Source organism: Ictalurus punctatus, chromosome 9, assembly GCF_001660625.3.
Source record: "Ictalurus punctatus breed USDA103 chromosome 9, Coco_2.0, whole genome shotgun sequence".
Classification (NCBI taxonomy): Eukaryota; Metazoa; Chordata; class Actinopteri; order Siluriformes; family Ictaluridae; genus Ictalurus; species Ictalurus punctatus.
In genome coordinates, this window is record NC_030424.2 from 28884742 (window position 1) to 28906310 (window position 21569).

General features: G+C 43.1%; 1 protein-coding gene across 2 annotated transcripts; it reads right to left on the reverse strand.

Moving 5' to 3' along the window:
• Positions 1-961: 961 nt before the first annotated feature.
• LOC108270334 (glutamate-rich protein 1) lies at positions 962-20917 on the reverse strand. Of its 2 annotated transcripts, none has more exons than XM_017476911.3 (6): positions 20541-20917; positions 19407-19523; positions 19096-19236; positions 14357-14731; positions 12439-12633; positions 962-10004 (listed from the first exon to the last, which is right to left on the reverse strand). In XM_017476911.3, the coding sequence occupies exons 1-6, from the start codon at positions 20557-20559 to the stop codon at positions 9925-9927; spliced, it is 927 nt and encodes a 308-aa protein (XP_017332400.1). In that variant the 5' UTR covers positions 20560-20917; the 3' UTR covers positions 962-9924. The 2 variants fall into 2 exon arrangements, with proteins under 2 accessions (XP_017332400.1, XP_017332399.1); XM_017476910.3 differs by having other exon boundaries at positions 14357-14779.
• Between the last annotated feature and the right edge of the window lie 652 nt (positions 20918-21569).

Consider the following 21569-nt stretch of genomic DNA (forward strand, 5'->3'; position numbering starts at 1 on the left):
TGGCGGCGTGAAGCTCGTCAGCACGTAAAAATCCATAAATTAGCCGCGTCATTGTTTAAGCCGCAGTGTTCAAAGCGTGTGAAAAAAGTAGCGGCTCATAGTCCGGAAATTACGGTACTTCAAATATATTTTTCTCATATGAATTCATAGCAGTACCAATAATTATTGCACACCTATATTTAACGTTTTTTATGTATTTATTTTATAAACCTGTGTTGTGTTTGTAATTGTTCGATATCCACGAGAGCAGAGTATTTTTTTATGAATTTAACAAAATATCAAAAGGTTAATAAACAATAAAGACAATTTTTCACAGCTTTCTTTGCTTATATTTACCGAGGGTGCCAATATTATAGGAGAGCACGGTATGTAAACGCGCCACTTTACAACCAATCTCTCATTTTATTTCAGTAAAACCTTTAGAGCGATATCGACCGTAGTGCTAACCAGACTGAGTCATTTTATGCTTGTTAATATTTTATTGTATTTAAAAAAATAAATAAATAAAAATTTGTAATGTTGTATAAAAAAGTTAATGGGTTGGATATTTTACTCTCCGAATTGTCTCGTGTCTAAACTGATACGTCTCTGGAACTCTTTGGGAACTGCTGTCTTTAAGCTGAGGCTACATTTCCTCCATTAGTGCACTATGTTGAAGACTACGTGCCTAATTTGGGATTTTAATATAGAAGTGCAGATTTATATCTTCGAGCGCTTCATGAATCTCCCGGCAAGGCGTGGAAGTGGGCTGCGGCTGTGTGGGAACAAAGGGGCGAGTCCACCACCTCGTCTGAGCAATTAAGGACTCCAGCCATCCAAGCCATCCGCTGTTCTCGTTCAGAACCCGCGCCAACAGATCGACGGACATCTTTTTTCCTCAAACCATCAGGTTACTAAACTGCTAAGAACCCCATACCCATGGACCCGAACTCTTATTCACTGGACTCAAATTCACATATCAGACTTTCACGGATATACCGAAGTATATTTATTATTACTAAAATAATCCCTACATGCACACTTATACCAACACCAGTACATACCACATAAGACTATGTTTTGTATACCATGTATACAAGATCACTTACATCTCGCCGTATTGTATTGTGTGTAATGTGTACTGTGCTATTGTACGTTTGTATATTCGACGCGTGGGCTCCGTTTTTCCACCCGATTTAATTTCACACTTACATATCGCCCCGGCTCCTTGTCCCGTCTAAGATCCAAGCCTCGAACCCATCCGGTCTTCCTCCTGCTTCATTACAGCCATCATTCGGGACATTGATGATGAAATCTCGTGCTCAACAGTTCCAACCCCCACCGCATGCCCTGTGGGGTGCAGCTTCAAACCCCACCCAGTTTGAGGCGTAGACTCATTACCTGGGCGGACAAAGCACCAGCTACAGGGCGTCCAGGCACTCAAAGAACCCATCATCTTTGGAAGGAAAGCTACTGGTGTCCCACGATGGTCACCGATATTCATAGATTCATCTCCTCTGGCACCACCTGTGCCCAGGCTAAGGTGCCACACACCTCATGCCCTCAAAACTGTCCGAGCAGATGGTATAGAAAATTAGTGAACATTAACTGACCAATCAGAATGCAAAATTCGACAGCACTGTGGTGTATGTGGTTTGGTCCAGAGTTTCCGCTAAGAAATTTTAGTGCCGGCCAACGTGTCCAGGAATGATTAAGTTTACCGGACCAACTGGAAAAAATTGATATGTATATGTGTAGTACGTGTGATTGTGGCGGCAGGGGCATGGTAGAATGCCCGCTGTTAGCCTGTGTTTACTTAACGAGAGAGAGCGAGAGTATCGTTCAATGGGTCAAGTGAAGAGAATCGTGAAAAACTAATTTTTAAAGCAGACAGAGAGCTTACTTAGGCGTTCCATCGTGAATGCACTTTGTCTAACGGTTTTTCCGATTTTACTTTATCGGACGTTTAGAATTTGTAACAGTCAAAAACCGGTATTTACCGGCTATGGTGTATAATTTATGAACACTGTGGACAAAATGATCGATGTGACCCTGATCCTTGGGAGTCCTGAGCCTCTTAGTTCCGCTCGGTGTGCTGCTCACTCATCGATTCCTTATTGGTTTAATATCCACATGACTGCAGCCCTCACCAAAGGGGTTTAATATACCAAAGCCTGAGGTCTCTATTCTTGGTTTATTAATTTCTCTTCCTCAAGGTTGGCCTCTGCATGCCCAGACTAAAACCTGTCTCTGCAGCTGGACCTCTGGATATTAACACACCCAGAGGTTCTGCTTCTGGGTTTTAATATTCGCGTGTCAGGGTTATGAAAGACTGATAAGAGACAGTAGCGAGGGGGATTTTGAGAATGTTCTCTGCAGAAAAATGAGAACGTTCTTATCGGAAGATGCGGAGAGCTGAAATCTGTCAGGAAAGCGTGCGGAAGCCTGAGCGGCTACTTCACTACGTCTATAAGAGGAGAAGGGAAACCGGTTGTTGAATTTTCTCCTGGATAATCCTTCAGGGTGATTTTGTTTTCCATCTCAGCAGTTGATGATGTGATATCTAAGTTTGCTTACGTACTTGCTCCGACATGGACGCCAGGGGAAAAAAAAAAAAATCGCATTTATACGCTTATCTTTTTTTTTCCGTTCTGTGCCTGGCATGGCCATTATTTATACGGAATAATTCAAAGTATGTTTACGTTATTTAAATAAGTGTTATGAATATTATGGAGTTCAGTCAGTTTAAGCGTTAGGGCTCAAAACCAAAATTAAAAATGCATACACGTCAGCTGAACTCTACTTAAGCGACGTCTGGCTATGCTAATTATCTTGGAAACAGCATGTGGTGTAATGTTATTACTGCTGTAAGCTAATCTTCAATAAATTAGTCTCGAGGCTGGTATGAAGTAAATAAAATAAGGAGATATGTCAAAATAATATATTAAAAAAAAAAAAAAAGAGAAGATAATGAGAGTAATTAATTATGAACTCAAAATAAATGACATAACATCTTGAAATAATGAGAATGCACGAGCACAAGTACTTAAGTCGAAATAATCAGAGGTTTGGTTGAAATGATGAAATAATTTGTCTGGTTTCTCTCAAGGTTTCTCAATCACCTCTGGATGGCTTATTAGGCAGACATTTCAACTGAAATCTTATATCCAGATTTTTTTTTGTACAGCTGCATCGCGACAGTCCGTACGTTTACACGGACGACGAGAATCCGATACGAACCCGATTAAGACGATACTCTGATTAAGAGACTAGCATGTAAACAGAGATTATTGACGACCTTAATCCGATTAAAGTCGCACTCGGAGTAAACACGAACGGAATTAAGACGTGTGGAGTATTCCTGTTTTAGTCGCAGACGTGTACACACCTTAATCACACTATTAACGTCGTGTGGGAGTTTTCACCGCATTGTGCGACAGGACACGTACACGCACGGCGGCGCTCGACCGTCTGACGGCGGACGAGAGAGCACGGCTGCGTCCCAAACCGCGTACTTACCTGCTACAGTATATAGTAGGAGATATACATGTATCTCGGCTACTATATAGACGGTAAGTACGCGGTTTGAGACGCAGCCCACGGCTTCAATCAGTCGTCTATTAGTACGTACAGCACGACAGATAATTAACCGCACTTGAAGTGTTCGTAATATTAAAAATAAAAACACCCAAAACTGTATACGGTCCCATAACGAAGACCAACTGTACGTCGATACGTGAGATTCCGGAGGGACGTCGGACGGCGTGACGCGGTGACGTAATGACGTGCGCCGTTAATCCATCTACGTTCTATAACACGTAAAACCTGAACATGAAATGAATATTCTAAAAGCCACTCATGTAAACGCCTTAATCAGAATATCGTCTTATTCAGAATAAGGTCAAAGATCAGATTACCGCCGTCCGTGTAAACGCAGTCGTTTTCACTGTTAAACGCACCATACATATAAAATGGAAAATAATGGCACAGCACTTCAATGTAATCTAAAATTATGCGATATAGAGGAACAGACGAGTTTTTCTACAGTATGTCACAGTATTCCACCTTGTGGTCATTTCACCAAAACCAAAGGTGTGGAGAGACGGGAAAACATGGACCCTGGCATCACATGTATAATATTAATCCTCCAGATTATCACCCTTGACCATGCAGCAGCCATCAGACAGACTTGTTGATGCTAGCTAATGATCACGCACACTTGACTTGCCGGTTTATTAGGTACTAGATCGACGTAGGACGAGTTCGATCTCCTGGGAAGGCAAGCTACAGGCGACATTTATTATTAGGATTGTGAAAGGGAATTGATGCAATAACATTTTAGCGTGCGTGTCAATTTGCTTCAAAGCTTTATGCATCAAGATCATCAAGCTAACCTACGGAGTCATATATAGCTGTATAACTGAAGCTCGGTGACTAAATAAATAGTTCAAAATACGATAGTTGTTGGTCAGACTCTGTGGTGTACGCAGAGCGGCAAAAGAGTGTTTTATATTTGGTATGGCAAACCGACACTCGTCGAAGGACTCGCAGAATGGACGGTCTATAAACAACGTGAGAGCACGGTGGGGTTATTTGAAAAAATCGAAACTGGCGCCACAACCTTTAGCTAAACCGCACATGAAGTCGAGGGAAAAAAAACTGACAGGATTATTTGATTGTCCAGAGAGCTTATTATCCTGCACACGAGGTGCACTTCCATACCGACACGACATCAATCAAGTGTTGCATGGGAAGCACGATTAAACCGGGCTGCTAATGGACACGTTTCATCTCCGCATATCTGCTGGTTATGAATTGACTCACAGTCGAGTAATTGTGTAAAGGATATCTCCGGTTATCTCTCAAGCCCTTCTTATTAGTCCGGATTTGTAAAGTTCTTCAGCCGCTAGGGATTGCTACTCAGCAACTCTCTCAGCTCTTCTGATAAGCCGATGATGTTTTCTCTTGGGGATGGTTGGTCTCAGAGCCAAGCCAAATGATTACAGAGACTGTGATGATGCGCTCGGCTGTGGTTCCGTACGAGCGGGATTAAAACTAAATCCAACAGAAAGTAGATGAACTAATTGGCTTCTGTTTTGAAACATTCCACGTTTGTCGACGAGACCAAAGATGTTGAAGAGTTGTTGCAGGATTTTTGAGGACTGTTTGCGGATGAACGGATTTCGTGACGGTTGGCTGATCATTGTTGCAGGATTGTTGGAGGATTTTCAGAATTAGAGGGCATCTGCTGGAGTTTTGCTTGTCGGGTTTTCGAGGATTGTTCGATTTTTGGAGGATTTGTCGGGGCTTGTTTGGGGATTTCTGCGGGACCCTTGGATAAATGGAAGATTTTATGAAGATTGTTGCAGGATCATGAAGATAAGATTTTGGTATGCTCCGTCCATTGATGTTTGCATCATCTTCTCTTCCAAGCTCTATAACTCAAGATCCTCAGCCATGCACGGCACAGATCCTGGCTTTGATTCAAACCGGAACGGAATTGAAGTCCTCCCTCAACGCCACTATTATTTTTTACAGGTTCCCATATGCAGGGCTGTAATTTAAAACTACATGCAAATATTTAAGCATTCAAAGGTGTTGTTTTTTTTTTTTGGAGGCTGTGAGCCTCAATAACACGGATATGAAATGAAAACTCGCATTCCTGGAGCTGAATATATAATAAAGCGCTTATGATGCATGCAACACCTGGCAGATAATCTGTCATCGCATCCCAGAAAACCGGGAACATTCCGAGCCTTTGAACATCAAGCTCCACTGACGACTCTTTTCAGCCTAGCGCTAGTCGTACAGGGTGTACGTAAAGTCTATGAACCTTGTTAAAGTCCGTCCCAACAGTCTCTTACTCTGGCGTATGGATTCGGCTGTACGCATATTTCTCTTCTAGTACATTTTAATTACCGTACATCACGTCTGTCAGTTTGAGTAACCTCAAAGAATCTTTCACCACCGAATAAAAACCTCGCCCGTCTCTCCCGACGCAGATCACGCTAATAGGACTCGGCGCACCTGGTGTTTCCTTTCCGATACGCTCGGAGATGTAGGTGGGATGGCTTTAATGAAGCACAGGCATGGAGTGAGTTGGATTTAATGAGGGTACAAGGTAGAGAGATCTTCCAGAACATTGTCACTTGCTGTTTAAATATCCAATTACCGCAAGAGAGAGAGTCACTCTTGTTGTTTGTTCTGCCCCAGAGCAACGTGCCCTGGTAATCTCCTAAGAGGCGTGCAGTGTGCACTGAACTGAGATAAGTTTATGAAAAGTAGAAGCAGCTATGTTGGCCTTCTGTTAAAAGTGTAAATATATGCATGTGGCCGACATGCCCCCCCCGTTACTGATATTTCAGTAGATAATCATAACATAGCTAATTTATTCATGGTGTGAAGCCTGGTTGAAAACTTTTTGACAGAGGCCTGAAGTGAACTGAAATGAATCAAGGACAGGTCAGTTTCTAAGCACCGTAGGAGAATTTTCATTATTTACAGTCCATTAAACAAGGGGAGTGGGCAGTCAGATATGAAGCTCACAGGACAAAGGAAGGCCACATTCATTAACGTAGGATGCACTCGATGTGGCGGGTTGCTTGTGTGGCACTGAACAATGTTTCTACCACATTCGTTCATTGTGCTTTATCCCGGTCAGGGACACAACGGCTTAAACTTTCTGCAGGAGTGGTGGGATTGGTTAATCTTTCTGCAGGAGTGGTGGGATTGGTTAATCTTTCTGCAGGAGTGGTGGGATTGGTTAATCTTTCTGCAGGAGTGGTGGGATTGGTTAATCTTTCTGCAGGAGTGGTGGGATTGGTTAATCTTTCTGCAGGAGTGGTGGGATTGGTTAATCTTTCTGCAGGAGTGGTGGGATTGGTTAATCTTTTTGCAGGAGTGGTGGGATTGGTTAATCTTTCTGCAAGAGTGGTGGGATTGGTTAATCTTTGTAAGAGTGGTGGGATTGGTTAATCTTTCTGCAGGAGTGGTGGGATTGGTTAATCTTTTTACAGGAGTGGTGGGATTGGTTAATCTTTTTACAGGAGTGGTGGGATTGGTTAATCTTTCTGCAAGAGTGGTGGGATTGGTTAATCTTTCTGCAGGAGTGGTGGGATTGGTTAATCTTTGTAAGAGTGGTGGGATTGGTTAATCTTTCTGCAGGAGTGGTGGGATTGGTTAATCTTTGTAAGAGTGGTGGGATTGGTTAATCTTTCTGCAAGAGTGGTGGGATTGGTTAATCTTTGTAAGAGTGGTGGGATTGGTTAATCTTTTTGCAGGAGTAGTGGGATTGGTTAATCTTTCTTCAAGAGTGGTGGGATTGGTTAATCTTTGTAAGAGTGGTGGGATTGGTTAATCTTTCTGCAAGAGTGGTGGGATTGGTTAATCTTTGTAAGAGTGGTGGGATTGGTTAATCTTTCTGCAAGAGTGGTGGGATTGGTTAATCTTTGTAAGAGTGGTGGGATTGGTTAATCTTTTTGCAGGAGTAGTGGGATTGGTTAATCTTTCTTCAAGAGTGGTGGGATTGGTTAATCTTTGTAAGAGTGGTGGGATTGGTTAATCTTTCTGCAAGAGTGGTGGGATTGGTTAATCTTTGTAAGAGTGGTGGGATTGGTTAATCTTTTTGCAGGAGTGGTGGGATTGGTTAATCTTTCTTCAGGAGTGGTGGGATTGGTTAATCTTTGTAAGAGTGGTGGGATTGGTTAATCTTTCTTCAAGAGTGGTGGGATTGGTTAATCTTTTTGCAGGAGTGGTGGGATTGGTTAATCTTTCTTCAGGAGTGGTGGGATTGGTTAATCTTTGTAAGAGTGGTGGGATTGGTTAATCTTTCTGCAAGACTGGTGGGATTGGTTAATCTTTCTTCAAGAGTGGTGGGATTGGTTAATCTTTCTGCAGGAGTGGTGGGATTGGTTAATCTTTCTTCAAGAGTGGTGGGATTGGTTAATCTTTCTGCAAGAGTGGTGGGATTGGTTAATCTTTCTGCAGGAGTGGGTGGGACTGATTAATCTTTCTGTAGGAGTAATGGGATTGGTCAAACTCTTCACGTGAGTGGATGGGTTTAGTCAAACTATCATGCTGGAGTGGGTGGGATTAGTCAAAACATTTCCGACATATACACTTGAGATTTTTGGCCAATCATAACGCAATGGGTCAGCTGGCCAATCAGAGCACTCTGGGCTTTTCGGAAGGAGGGGCAATCACCACCTAACCTGCTTTGTCTAATATTGACACAAAAATGCTGGCTGGCTCTTATCTGACCTGCAGCAAGAGCTTTTTGCTTACCAGCTCAGCCGATTGTTACACTCCTCACGTAGATATGAGCAGGGAGTTTTAATTTGCCAAACCAAACTTTTCGGGAATCAAAAAAAATAATTTATCGTAATTCGCCTGCATGACGGACTCGTCTTTGCCGTGACCTTCATTTCTGGTCGGACCGTGTGAGGAGCAGGGAGATAATGAGTGCTCGTGCCTGCGCCAGAGACTAAATGTCACCATCTAAGCAATAAGGACAGGGAGTAGCGAAGGCCTGTTGACATTTACTGCTAAGATAATTAGCTGCTAAGAGGCTAAGCCAGAGGCTACTCATTACGAGTGGGCCGGACGTTTCGATCGATCATTATGTTTATGAGCTCAGTATTGAAGCGATTATAATCAGCAGCAACAGCGAACTGACAGGTTGTGCAAATTTGAAAGGTCTTATGATCACTAAGGTTATGGTAAAGATGAAGCTAATTGTTAGGAACGTGGAACATAACGCTCGCTTCAATCAACTGGAGTGTTTAAACATCAATATTCGGCGAACTCCTTAAACTTCCACAGAACCGAACCAGACCTTTGACTACAGACCAGATGTCCTCTGCTTTCCGAGTTCAGTTACAATACTGAGAAATGCCTGTAACACCTGTAAAAATACCTGCAATTTAAATATAAATGTAATTTAAATTTAGCATCGGGAGAGGTCACGGCTTGTGAAGCTGGAAGCTGCTAGCTTTAAAGGCAAGAACGCCTTAAAGACGAGAAATCCTCAAACTCATAGTATCGTGTATGTTCCTGTGTCCTTTTTTTCGAGATCATTTTGAAACAACGTGATTCCCCAAATGAAAGTCTGTTAACGACACGCTTGTTATTGTGAAAGTTTTATTCAGTTCAACTCGGTCCATAACTAAAATTTATAACCGAGACTTTTACGGAGGCGTTTCTGTTTGCAAGGCGGCCATTACACATGCAGTCACTTGCTCTTGCTCACCGAGGGACTACTTCACAGTCGAGCCGAACCTCATAGAGCTGGTTTTCCACGCATATGCGTAATTTACTCCATCTGAGAAGCAGGTGGCTCGGCATTAGTACTAGTACAAGCTAGGTGTATAAGCCAGCCACATAACCTGTCTGAAAACCTATTTGAAATTACTTCTGAGCCTGGTCGTTTTGGAGTTATTGATGTTTTATGATAAAGGGTTGTGTTTAAAAGCACTGTAATAAAGTTTTTAAAAACATCACAGACCCCCTGGCTATGCTTCAGGAACTGGCGGATTAGTCGTGAAGGCACTGGGCTACTGGTCACAAGTTCAAATCCCAGCACCACCAAGCTGCCACACTTGGCCCCTTGAGCAAGACGCTTCATATAACCCTCAGTTATATCCTATCCGTTCTCAACCGTATATCGCTTTGCGTTAAAGTCATTTAAATCCTTCACCGGTCCCACTTTTAGAACCACCCATAATGCATTTTGATGGTTTCTGGGATGTAAGGAATAGGCCACTGCTTGGGACATTGAACAAAACTAGATCTTTGTAGTCTTGAAACCACCAAATGCGTAAACAGTGATGGCGGTAGACGCGGTACGACATTCATTCATACAACTGCCCTCAAAGAAAATGGCTTCCTCCTCCCACATGAGAGCTGGATCAGGAGTTGAACTGCAGAGCTGCAGTGTGTATGCCGTGGTCACGTCAACTGATCCGTTTGCACAGGAAGAACTTCAGTCATCCAGTAGTGGAATAGAGTACAGATCACTTCAGTCTCATCTGAGAGGAAAAAGAGAGAGAGAGAGCGAGAAGTAAGTTTACTTCACTTACAAAATCTCGGAAACAAGTGATCTGGCTTCGATGTCTTGAGCTCTGCTACTTTCTGTTGTATGTTTAAAAATGAATAAATAATAAGTGTGTCATACAGTCTCGGGACCCACAAGAGCAAGTCGGATGCATATCTAGCAGCTATAAGCTTCCCTTACACCATTAACCAACATTAGAATCAAGTTTGGGATGCCAAAAAAGGTCTCGCCTTATCCGACGACATTTGGGTACACGGAACACTGTGTGAATTTTACTATTACTTCCAGCCATCAGTCGCACCTCAAATCCTCAGCACAGTTTAGATAAAGTATATCCAGCATTTATAGCACCATTCCACCAAACGCTGGCGTGTAAGGACCCTGAAATCTGCAGGAGTGATGGAGCGAGCACTTAACAGCTGCAGTCACTCTTGATTGGGCTTCCCTTAGAGGGCTGAAATTTAGCTCTGGGCACAGATGCTCTAGTCCATCGATTCTTACCGTGCTGAGAAGCGTTAGTGAGCTGTAAAGAACATCTGAAGGACCTGAACTGCCGTGCAATCACTGCACAGAACAAGCAGGACATTAGCCGTAATAATAATAATAATAACGACGCATAACAGCGCTGGGATACTTTGTGCCTTTTAGGAAGTAATGGTAGACTTCTAACACTGATCGGAGATCATTATTCTGTACGAGACGTCCACGCGAGAGCCGCTTTGCGTCCACCAGCAGCAGTTCGACGACGTCTACGGAAGTCATTCGTCTGCAACGAGAGCTAACGGTTTCTGGTGACGACTCGTTTCTACGATGGTGAAATCCTAGAGGGACTGATTCTGGGCATGCACACCTCTGGATATTAGCTCAAGGTTTTCGCCATCTCCCTCCAGTGTCATAAATAAATAAATAAATAAATAAATGAATGAATGAATGAATGAATGAATGCACAGCCGATTATTCTGAACGGTCCTCTTTAATCATGGATGATGGACTGGCAAATGGCGCGGCGAGCGCGTCCTGACAGTAATGACATGATAATGTATGGGATAACGTGCCAAATGACACGTTCAATCGCGCGGAACGTGCGCCGGTCTCCGTTCGCGCGATCTGCTTAATGTTCCGAGAGGTCACGGCTCGTACTCGGATCCTCCCTCGCGAGGCGAATCCGGATCCTCCTTCGAGCGCGACTTTAGAAGTCTTAACGACGTCGGATTCGACTCGTTTGAGAAGGTTTATAAACATGAATACCGTTTAATAAGTGGGGAAATAAATAAATACGGTTTTAACCAAGAGAGAAAATGACGCTGGATTCGAATGCTCAAAAAAACAAAACAAAACAAAAAAACAAAAACAACAAGTGAGATCGAGAAACAATTTACCCGAGTGTACGATGTTTGTGTTGAAACCGTGAGGGATTTCAAGATGAGGCTCGACTGATGCCGACACGAACGTCACGTGGTGTCACGCAGCCGTTGGACTTCATCACGCGCCAGACTGACACGGATCGGAAACTAATATGTAGTCCGTTAAACAAATACGGTAACTGAATACGCAATAAAACACCTGGAGGACGTGCTGTTATTGGAAAATAATCAACGTATTATTCCGCTTACATCACAGCAATTTGCCAGCGAACGCAATCTGATATTTATTAGAGAACGAGTACTTTCTTTCCATTTATAGATACATTTAACGTTGTGGAACAACATGGATTAAGTTTTTTTTTTGTCGTAGATTATGTGCAGCGTCCCATTACTATAGAAACGACAGCGCATTAACATATAAACCCGTGATTTGCAGATGCACGGCTGTCAGAGCTGTTGTTAGGAAACTAAATCACCGCCTTCTGACCAATCAGAATCGAGAATTCAACAGCGCTGTGGTATAAACATAAAACGCTACCTAGCTGGGTAATTTGCCGCGATCACTTTAGCGGATATCGTTACGCGTTACCTAAACGTATCGTAAAACGGAAGAACCTCTGGAGAACGTCGTAGGTGTATAGCTGGAGTCCGTCGCTTGCGTTCTGAGGTGCGTTTCTGACAGCATGATGCCTCGCGCTTTGATTCTGCGGCCGGCGAATCCCTCGACGCGTCACTCGACACGCACTCACACAGCTTGACTTGCGTATCGAACGCCACTGATGCTCAGGGATGGTTGGGAATGTTGAATTTAAAATAAATAAAACACCAGTGGTTTATGACATCATAGTTTGTTACTGTCGTATAGAGTGACTCGACATGATCGTAATATAAATGTTAATTATGTACCGGCTAATTTCATCCAACCGTAACCTCGCACGTTTGCAGAAAAGGAAAGGAACCATTAATTAGCATCACTCATAATAAGTGTTGCTTGGTTTATCTTCTCCTCCCGTCCCAGCCTGTAGACGTTCTCACCTCACTCACCTTTAGGCAGTGTTGAAGTGTGTGTGAACTCCTGCAGCACGGTGTGTAACTTCTCCGCCTCCCTCCGACGCAGCAGCGCTCCGAGCCGACACAGCACGGACAGAACAGCAGGGGGCGACGTACCGTCGGACAGACGAGCCGAGAGCGACTCCGTCGCGCTGAGAAAGACGGACGGGTCGCCTGTACCGCGGGAGCCTGGGTGAGGAGGAAGGAAGGAAGGAAGGAAAGAAGGCGAAACACAGTTAAACCCCAGTCTGACTTCATCAAAAAAAAAAAAAACAAGTATTCAAGACTAAAGAGTAAATATTTTCAACGGATGAAAAGAACTGACGAGTCTGATCGCTTGGATCGCTGGTTAGTTAGAATGAAGACTAAAGGCACGTTAGCGATGAAAATAAAACTGACCTAGCTAGCTACTGTAAGTTCACTACTTAAATGGCAAAACTAGCTAATTTCACTAACGAAATTTCCCACTTTATGTGTGGGAAATACTTTGGAGGAGGAAAAAAAAAAAAAAGAAGAAAGAAATGCGTCATGGAATTTGAGGTTTTGTAACAAGTACTTTGAAGATCAAAATTACGTTAAAAAAAAAAGTACGTTTTTTTTCCTCTCGGAAATTTACGATCTTCCAAAATAGTACTTAAGTACGGTAGCAAAGTACTCACGTGTTTTCCGCACCTGATAATAAATATGAGCTCTTATTCAAGAATAAAAAGAAGAGAGAGAGATTTTTCTCTTTTTCTCCTCCTGCGTCTTTTGTATTATTACGTTTACGGCATTTAGCCGACGCCCTTGTCCAGAGCGACTTACGGTCTCAATCAAAAGCACATCCTGGTGCTAGTTCAGTCGGTCAGGGACTACGAGCACCATCCGGAACGTTCCGTGAAAACCAGTCGTTTAGATCATCTGCATTAGTTAAAGAATATAAAAGCTTCGCTGCGAGAAATGAGCTGGAGGAAGATGTAGCGCACGCTTATTGTTATTAATGTTATATATTATTACGCATGTACTGTATATAGGCACAGAAGTGAGTGAAAATAATTTCCCCTTCTGTATTTCAGACTTTACCCTGATTGTTCATTTTATGCTTCCAGCTATCTGGGCGCTTTACCTTTTATGGAGTTTTGTGGGCGTGGCGACATGCAAATGAGCCGTGTTGGGATTTTTTTTCCTTCTGCTTCACTAAATATATTTCCAATGAGGCTATTGACGTGAGATTTTCACCAGACATCGGTATTATATACTCCTTCCAGCAGGACAACGATCCAAAGTGTACAGCAAAGGAAACTCAATTGGTTTCAAAGAAAAAAAAAAAAAAAATCAAGGTGTTAGAACGGCCGAGTCGATCACCTGACTCGAATCCGACTGGACAAGATTTAAAGACGATATGTTTAGAAGAACGGTCCGAAATCACACCTGAATACTGCGGAACGTTCATTTCTTCTACAGGAAGCGTCTTGTAGCTGCCGTTACAAACAAAGGCTTCTCCACTACGTATCAAATACATTTCACTTAGCGTGTTCGGTACTTTTTCCCCCCGTGTCATTCCTCTTAACTTTATGTATGCGCTTTAATGTTGCGAATTCTTCATATTTGCGGATTTCGCGCGTTAATACTGATGTCTTGTGAAAATTTCATGTGAACAGCCTCATTGGAAATATATTTACTGAAAAAAACAACCAAAAAACAGTGAGGCGTCCAATACGCATTTCCCCCGCTGTACTTAGCTTGGCTTGGTTTGGCTTACGTAAGCATTGAAACACAACTTTACTCAGATAAAATAAACGAATAAATCAAATCTATAAGAGTTTCTTCCTCGTATCATCCTAGGGAGTTTCTCCTCGCTTCTTTTGCCCAGTGTCAGCTTTGCTCCAACATAATTTTATATTCCTTTACACTTACATTATTATAAACTTACGATCGGACAGGTAGAGATCTCGTGTAGAATGAAGGAAGTCCAGAATCTCTTCCACCTTCTTATCTCCATCCTCTTCCTCTTCTTTTTCCTCACTTTCTTTGTAAGTGAACTCGACGGCCGTGGACCGGGGCACGAGGCCAAGTGCGAGCAGCTTCTCCTTGTGCCTCTTCTTCTTCATCTTCCTCCTCTTGTTTTTGCTGAGGCACTCCGAGCCCTCGGCGTTCCCTTTACTCCTCTCCTCAGCATCTTCGGCGGCGCTAGGCGTATCCCCTTCGGAGACTGTAGCTGCCTTTCTCTTCCTCCTTCGCTTCCTCTTAATGCTCGCACGGCCGGCGTCTTCATCGGCATCGCGGTCTTCTGATCCCGAAAGATCGGCTGGACGAAGCACGGGCGTGTCAGTCGTGTACAAATAAACCCCTTTCCCTGAAAAATATCCCTCAGGTTCACGTTAAGGTGACGTTAGGGACAAGGTCTCAGCCCACAGGATACTACATCATCGAATCCTACTCAACAACCGTCTAGAATAGCTCATAAAGTACGTGATTTGAGACACGGAAGCCCGGCGTTCATTTCTGAACACGATGTGCAAGCGATGCCTCAAATGACCACGGGATAAGCACGGCGGCCATCTTGCGCACATGATAAAAGCAAGTATAATTACGGCTTTACTCTAGTCAGCAAGCTTATTTGCATATTTAAAAAAAAAAAAAATGATTGCAATTAGGGTCGGACTGGCACGGTGCTCGATCGAGTGTGCAGGATTTTAAGATGATTTGCAATTAATAATCAGGCCACAGGGAGGAAGGATCCGGGAACATTTTATTATTTTTTTCTCCATGTGTACGGATCCACATTTGACATTCTCTGATGCACGTCTTTGTAAATGAGGCCCTGCGGGTACACGAGAGGACAGGATTGGGTTAGTTGTCATCGTGATATTGATATCCTCATACATTCCACGTGTTAACGGAGGTGTAAACAGGACCGTGCTTTCAAACACTCCTGATGGGAAAGTTGTTAAAATAGCAAGCTATTAATGCGCTGTGCTTAGCTGCCACTAAATGGACTGCCCCCCCCCACCCTTCCCGATAAAACCTGAAAGCTGTTAGCGGAAACACGACACAGTCTAGCTTTGTTTAATGTTTGTTCCATTAAAGTAGCAGTTTGGTGAAAAATAATCATTTCATCTTCGGCAAAAATGCTAACCGACTCCCGACATCTCGGCTTATGTATCAAATACGCCTGGATTAAAACGGGGACTGTACACAGCACAGTTCGTTCTCGGGTATTAGCAAGTTTTGTGCTCTCATATATATTTACAAGTAAGTAATCAATCACCTTGGAGACAACTGGGTAACAGTTACTGTTATTTTCCTAAAACGGCAGTGCGGGGTTTTCCTCCTCTGATACGGCAGAAATTTGATTGCAGTATTTATTTACGACTCAAAGAATGACACAACATACAATGCTTTTTTATTTATTTATCCCTTTATAGTTACATTTAATGTTCTGGAACTGTATCAAAGTGGAATGGAGCGATATTACCTCTCTCACATACCTCGTTTGAATATATCGCTTCGTTTCCGATCATGTCTGATGTTCTTCATTCCTGTACTGTGCTGTAGTTGGCTGCTAGACCAATAGAAATCTCCCTTGTTGAATCAATAAAAGTAAGATATAGGTATCTATCCATCACACACACGCGCTTTACGTACACGTCAGAGTGCTTTCCCCTTTGGTCCGTGTCTGAGGATGATGTATGGATAAAACACTCCCTGTAGTCTGCGTGATTGAAGTGCCCTTCAAGTCGAGCTCGGAGCTACTGATCACACAGCCTTTCACCATAAACCTCATTGTAATGAGTGGGAGGGCTCGGACACGGCAGATGAGAGAGGAGTACTTAATGATACGGATAATGAAGGTGCTTGTGTGTGTGTGTGATGGTATTGTTCTATCTAAGTTCAGCAGAATCTATTCTCATCAACTGGAGTTCGCATCTCAAAGCGATATGAGTGACCGGCATTCCGTTCCTTATTCCACGGTGCAAAGGGGTTCAGGAATGTCACGTTAAAGCTGCTGTAAGCAATTCTTTATTTATTTATTTATTCATTTTAAGAGAACACTTTGGCTAAACAGCTTTTACATCCTGATAACCGTCAGTGAAATCGCTCCTCCGAGAAAGGAAAATGTCTCGGTGACCTTTCTGGGTTCTGTAATCAGCAACTAAACATTTTTAACACGCTCGGCCGGTATTAACCAATCGTGAAACTTCTCATGAAGATCCCTGCTTGGGAGTTATTTGCCATGTGGTTATTACGAAATGTGGCTAAAAACTTTAATCCAGGCGTGTTTGCGAGCTGTATAAATAAAACTAGACATGGGAGTAGACTAGGCCTGGGGTGCAGTCGGCGTTCCGGTTCATCCCAAAGGTGTTCAATGGGGTTATGGACAGGGCCATCTGTGCAGGATACTCGAGTTCTTCCTTTGTAACTTTCCAACTGTCCAACTTTGTGGCAACAGTTTGGGGAAGAACCACATATGGGTGTGACGGTCAGGCGTCCAGAGGGGGATCAAATAACTTGTGTTTTTTCAAATATATATATATATATATATATATATATTTGAAAAAGACACCAGTTAATTTTGTTAATGTTACTGTTAAAGCTATAGAGTAAAACCTCGCGTGGTCAATTTATCTTTTAATGCATAAATCAGTTCTTCTAACACTATTAATCTCCTACTCTCTGTTCCGTCATGTTCGATGTCCCGCTCAGTCACCTTCACTTCTGTGATTTCTGCATTAGCATAGATCTATTTCAGGTTGCCGCAGCTGACGAAATCCCTAATAACGGCCAGAAGGTTTCCGTACCACAGGAACGCGATAGAGACATTTCATAAATGGATGGTGGGAAGATCAGTGTTTCTCAGTCACTGGCTTTGGCCAGTATTTTAATTATAAGGTCGTCTGATGAATTATGTCGAATATGAATATGAATTAGGAGATTGATTCCTGGGAAAAGTGGGCCATCCTGCTGAGAACAGCCAAAGAAGACTTCCTCCCCATCTCAGGGACGGATTAAAAGGGAAAAGAGATGCAGCTGCCGCAGTAACAGGAGCACGAATATCAGGTTTAAACGTATTAAACCATTTGCTGGATCTGAATCGGAGAAATTGTTACTGTTTGCTATTGGGTTTGGTTGATTTCATACCCTAAAATCTAATCAAGTAACACTAGGAAAAACTTTTACAGTACATCTTTACAGACTTTCAAGCCTCCTTCTTTGGAGAAATTATAGCAGACAAGCCCAGCTTTATCTCAAAAGTAGTGTAGGCGTCATCCTAACCTTGGGGTTTATTTTCAATATTTAAATGTTATGATTTTGCGATATATTTTCAGTATTAAAGCGGAGACATTTATAAATTGTTTTGTGACCCCCAATAGAAAATTGATAGACATGTGGTACGCTGACATCGGTGCTCACATTAACACCATCAACGTGTGTGATGCTCATCATGTGAAGTGTTTGTCTGCTGGCGTGCTGCCCAATCACCTGCTCCAATGAACAAGAATATCTGCTCATTTGCTGCCATGAAACGCGCAAGATGGAATCAGACTGCACGTCTCGGTTAATTATTCTGATCATCATTCGGGGGTGATGATCAAAGAGCAATTCATTTTATTCATCACATTCAACGAGGGAGTAAATATTTACTGATTCGTGGCCACTGTGTCTGCAAGTTTTAATGAAGGAGGCGTGGCCTCTGTTCCTGTCAGTCTGAGTGAAGTAGGCATGACCTCTATTTCTGTCAGTCTCAATGAAGGACGTGTGGCCTCTGTGTCCTTCAGTTTTCATTAAGGAGACATGGCCTTTGGGTCAATCAGTCTTAATGGGGGAGGTGTGGCCTCTGTTCCGGTCAGTCTTAATGAAGGAGGTGTGGCCTCAGTGTCCTTCAGTTTTCATGAAAGATGTGTGGCCTTTGGCTCAATCAGTCTTAATGGGGGAGGTGTGGCCTCTGTTCCTGTCAGTCTTAATGAAGGAGGTGTGGCCTCAGTGTCCTTCAGTTTTCATGAAAGATGTGTGGCCTTTGGCTCAATCAGTCTTAATGGGGGAGGTGTGGCCTCTGTTCCTGTCAGTCTTAATGAAGGAGGTGTGGCCTCAGTGTCCTTCAGTTTTCATGAAAGATGTGTGGCCTTTGGCTCAATCAGTCTTAATGGGGGAGGTGTGGCCTCTGTTCCTGTCAGTCTTAATGAAGGAGGTGTGGCCTCAGTATCCTTCAGTTTTCATGAAAGATGTGTGGCCTTTGGCTCAATCAGTCTTAATGGGGGAGGTGTGGCCTCTGTTCCTGTCAGTCTTACTAAAAGAGGCATGGCCTCTGTTCCCATCAGTCTTAATGAAGGAGGCATTGCCTTTGTGTCAATCAGTCTTAATGAGGGAGGTGTGGCCTTTGTTCCGGTCAGTCTTATTGAATGAGGCGTGGCCTCTGTTCCTCTCAGTCTTGAAGGAGGCATGGCCTTTGTGTAAATCAGTCTTAACAAAGGAGGAGTGGCCTCTGTGTGTGCCAGTCTTATTGAATGAGGCATGGCCTCTATTTCTATTTCTGTCCCAAAGAAGAATCATCTCAGTGTGTAATGTTTTTTTTAGTAAAGAGTATACTCTGGGAGATGGCTCCTCTGCTACACTGCCTGTGGGATTGATGGAGTGCAGGTTCAGATGTGTGCATGTGGAATGGTCTCTTACCAGGCATCTCATCTGCATTATTGACAAGCTGTGCATCTGTAGGCGACCACAATCCATCTCCACTGGCAGGAACGTAGTCTTTAGGAGGAGGGAGGACTGTGTACACCTTCCTGCCTGATACAGCAGGTACTCCTACATGACCTGTGAGAGAAAGAGAGATAGAGAGAGCAAACATCCACAAAGTATTCATACTCCGCTTTAAGGAACGGTACACACAGTCTCATACGCACTATGGAATTATTGTGCTGACTCCATTATCTATTTTATATATCTATTTATTTGAAAGATAAGAGTATAATTTGTAGTCTTACCAGTCACTTTGCTTGGCTTCAGTTGAACACCTTGGGGATGATGGACAGGCGTCTCGAGCACTTTTTCTACCTCTCGGGCAGCGGGGTAGAGTCTCTGCAGGACTTTTGCCTGAAATACTGACAGAGAAGAGATGCTGAACATGCAGGAAAATTTGCAGTGTGTCTGCAGAGAGACGTCGTGTGGGAGTTTACGCCGCATTTTGCGATAGGACACATACACACACACACAACCGTTTGACGGCACACAGGAGAGCACGGCTGCGTCCGGATGCGCGGCTTCAAGCGGTCGTCTATTAGCACGTACAGCAGGACAAATAATTAACCGCACTTGAAGCGTTCGTAAAACTAAAAATGAAACACCCAAGACTGTATACGGTACCATAACGAAGACCAACTGTATGTCGATACGTGAGATTCTGGATCGGACGTCAGACGGTGTGGTGACATAATGACGTGTGACGTTAATCCATCTATGTTCTATAACACGTAAAACAGGAACATGAAAGGAGTATTCTAAAAGCCACTCATGTAAACACCGTAATCAGATTATTGTCTTATTCAGAATAAGGTCAATAATTAGATTACTGCTGTCCATGTAAACGTAGTCATTAACGCACGTCGATAATGCGACTAAAATAGGAATACTCCACACGTCTTAATTCGATTTGCGTTTACTCCGAGTATGACTTTAGTCGGATTAAGGTCCTCAATAATCTCTGTTTACATGGTACTTTCTTAATCAGAGTATCGTCTTAATCGGGTTCATATCGGATTATTGTTGTCCGTGTAAACTTCAGCTAGCTATTAGCTTTATCCAAGGTAAAAAATAAATAAAAATAAAAGTCAGACACTAATTGATGTTAAATAGAAATGTACACAGTTTACATTTCTAATGAGTGAAGAATTTGCTGTAATTGATTTACTCTCCACTTCGGATTAAAAAGAAATTAAAATCTTATTTATATCAGAGTGAGAATGTGTGTGCTAATGCTAACGGAACATCACACAGTGATGGCACGCGCACGTACAGAAGCTATGCCTGGGCACGAGCTGGCTCTGCGCGCGCTACACTTGGACCCACCGTCAAATTTCACCCCAAAGATAAACGAATTAGCTTGTGCTAGCTCTTCTTACCTTCTTTTCTAAGCGACATGTTGTCGGTTTGTCCTCCTTCTTTTGTTTAAACAGGATCGACACTTCAGCTGACATTTAATTTCGCTGACTAAAGCTGCATAACTCGCAAACAAACACTGCTGCTAGCCGAGTTACCTAGCTAACCTTATCGAGTTAGGCAGAATTATCAAGCCGGCGGTTAAAATAAATAAAATAAAACCAGTCATGGGTTGCATTTTGATATAATTTAAAATGCATACCGTTCTGTTTCAAAAAAGTCGACACATCATTTTGTTCGTAATGAAGGAATCTAGCTCATATCGTTCTTCGACACGCAGCACTAAGTGTCGGCGACCTTACCAAGATGTCCCCGCTTTGTGTCAAACGTGGTCGCGTCACTACCGTGCGTGCGCAGCCACCATGTTTATTCCGCCCTTACTAGTGGAAAAATCCCGCCTCCTGAAATGTGATTGGGTAATATTCTTGTCCAAAAAGTGCCGATTGGACGGTTGAGAATCCGTCAGTTTTAGTACAAACAGAAACACTTACGGAGTAAATATAAACGATTTGGTTTATATTCATTCATATTTACAGACTTATAATTATTAATATTCTTAATTGTACTTAAAGGCGCAAAGGCGGGTGTGTGTGTGTGAGTGTGTGTGTGTGTGTGTGTGTGTGTGTGTGTGTGAGAAGGGGGGGGGGGGGGGGTGTAGTCTCGAAAGCAGAGGTTGCTCAGCATCAGGACCAGTGCGCGCGTACTTCGGGATCAACAGAGCACGCGCACGGACACGGGCGCGCGCGCGTGCACGCACACTGTGCAAACTTCCCCACGTCTTCAGCATGTGAAAAAAAGCCGCGGGGACATATACTGGATCACCTATAATGTCAGCGTTGAAAAAGGTTGGTGGGCAGCTTGCATTTAACACACACACACACACACACACACACACACACACGCACACGCGAGCGCGCTGCAGCAGTTTATGCATGTGCACATGCAGTTTGGATGCATGAGGATTAAATTTAGGGGTAAAACAAAATTAGCTG

Bases quoted from the DNA above. Each gene is read 5' to 3' on its own strand.
- LOC108270334 (XM_017476910.3), bottom strand. The intron at 14,780-19,095 runs GTAAGAGACCAT...GATATTTTTCAG, and splicing joins TAATGCAGATGAGATGCCTG to GGAAAGGGGTTTATTTGTAC. The intron at 12,634-14,356 runs GTAAGTTTATAA...CTCCTCACCCAG, and splicing joins AGATCTCTACCTGTCCGATC to GCTCCCGCGGTACAGGCGAC.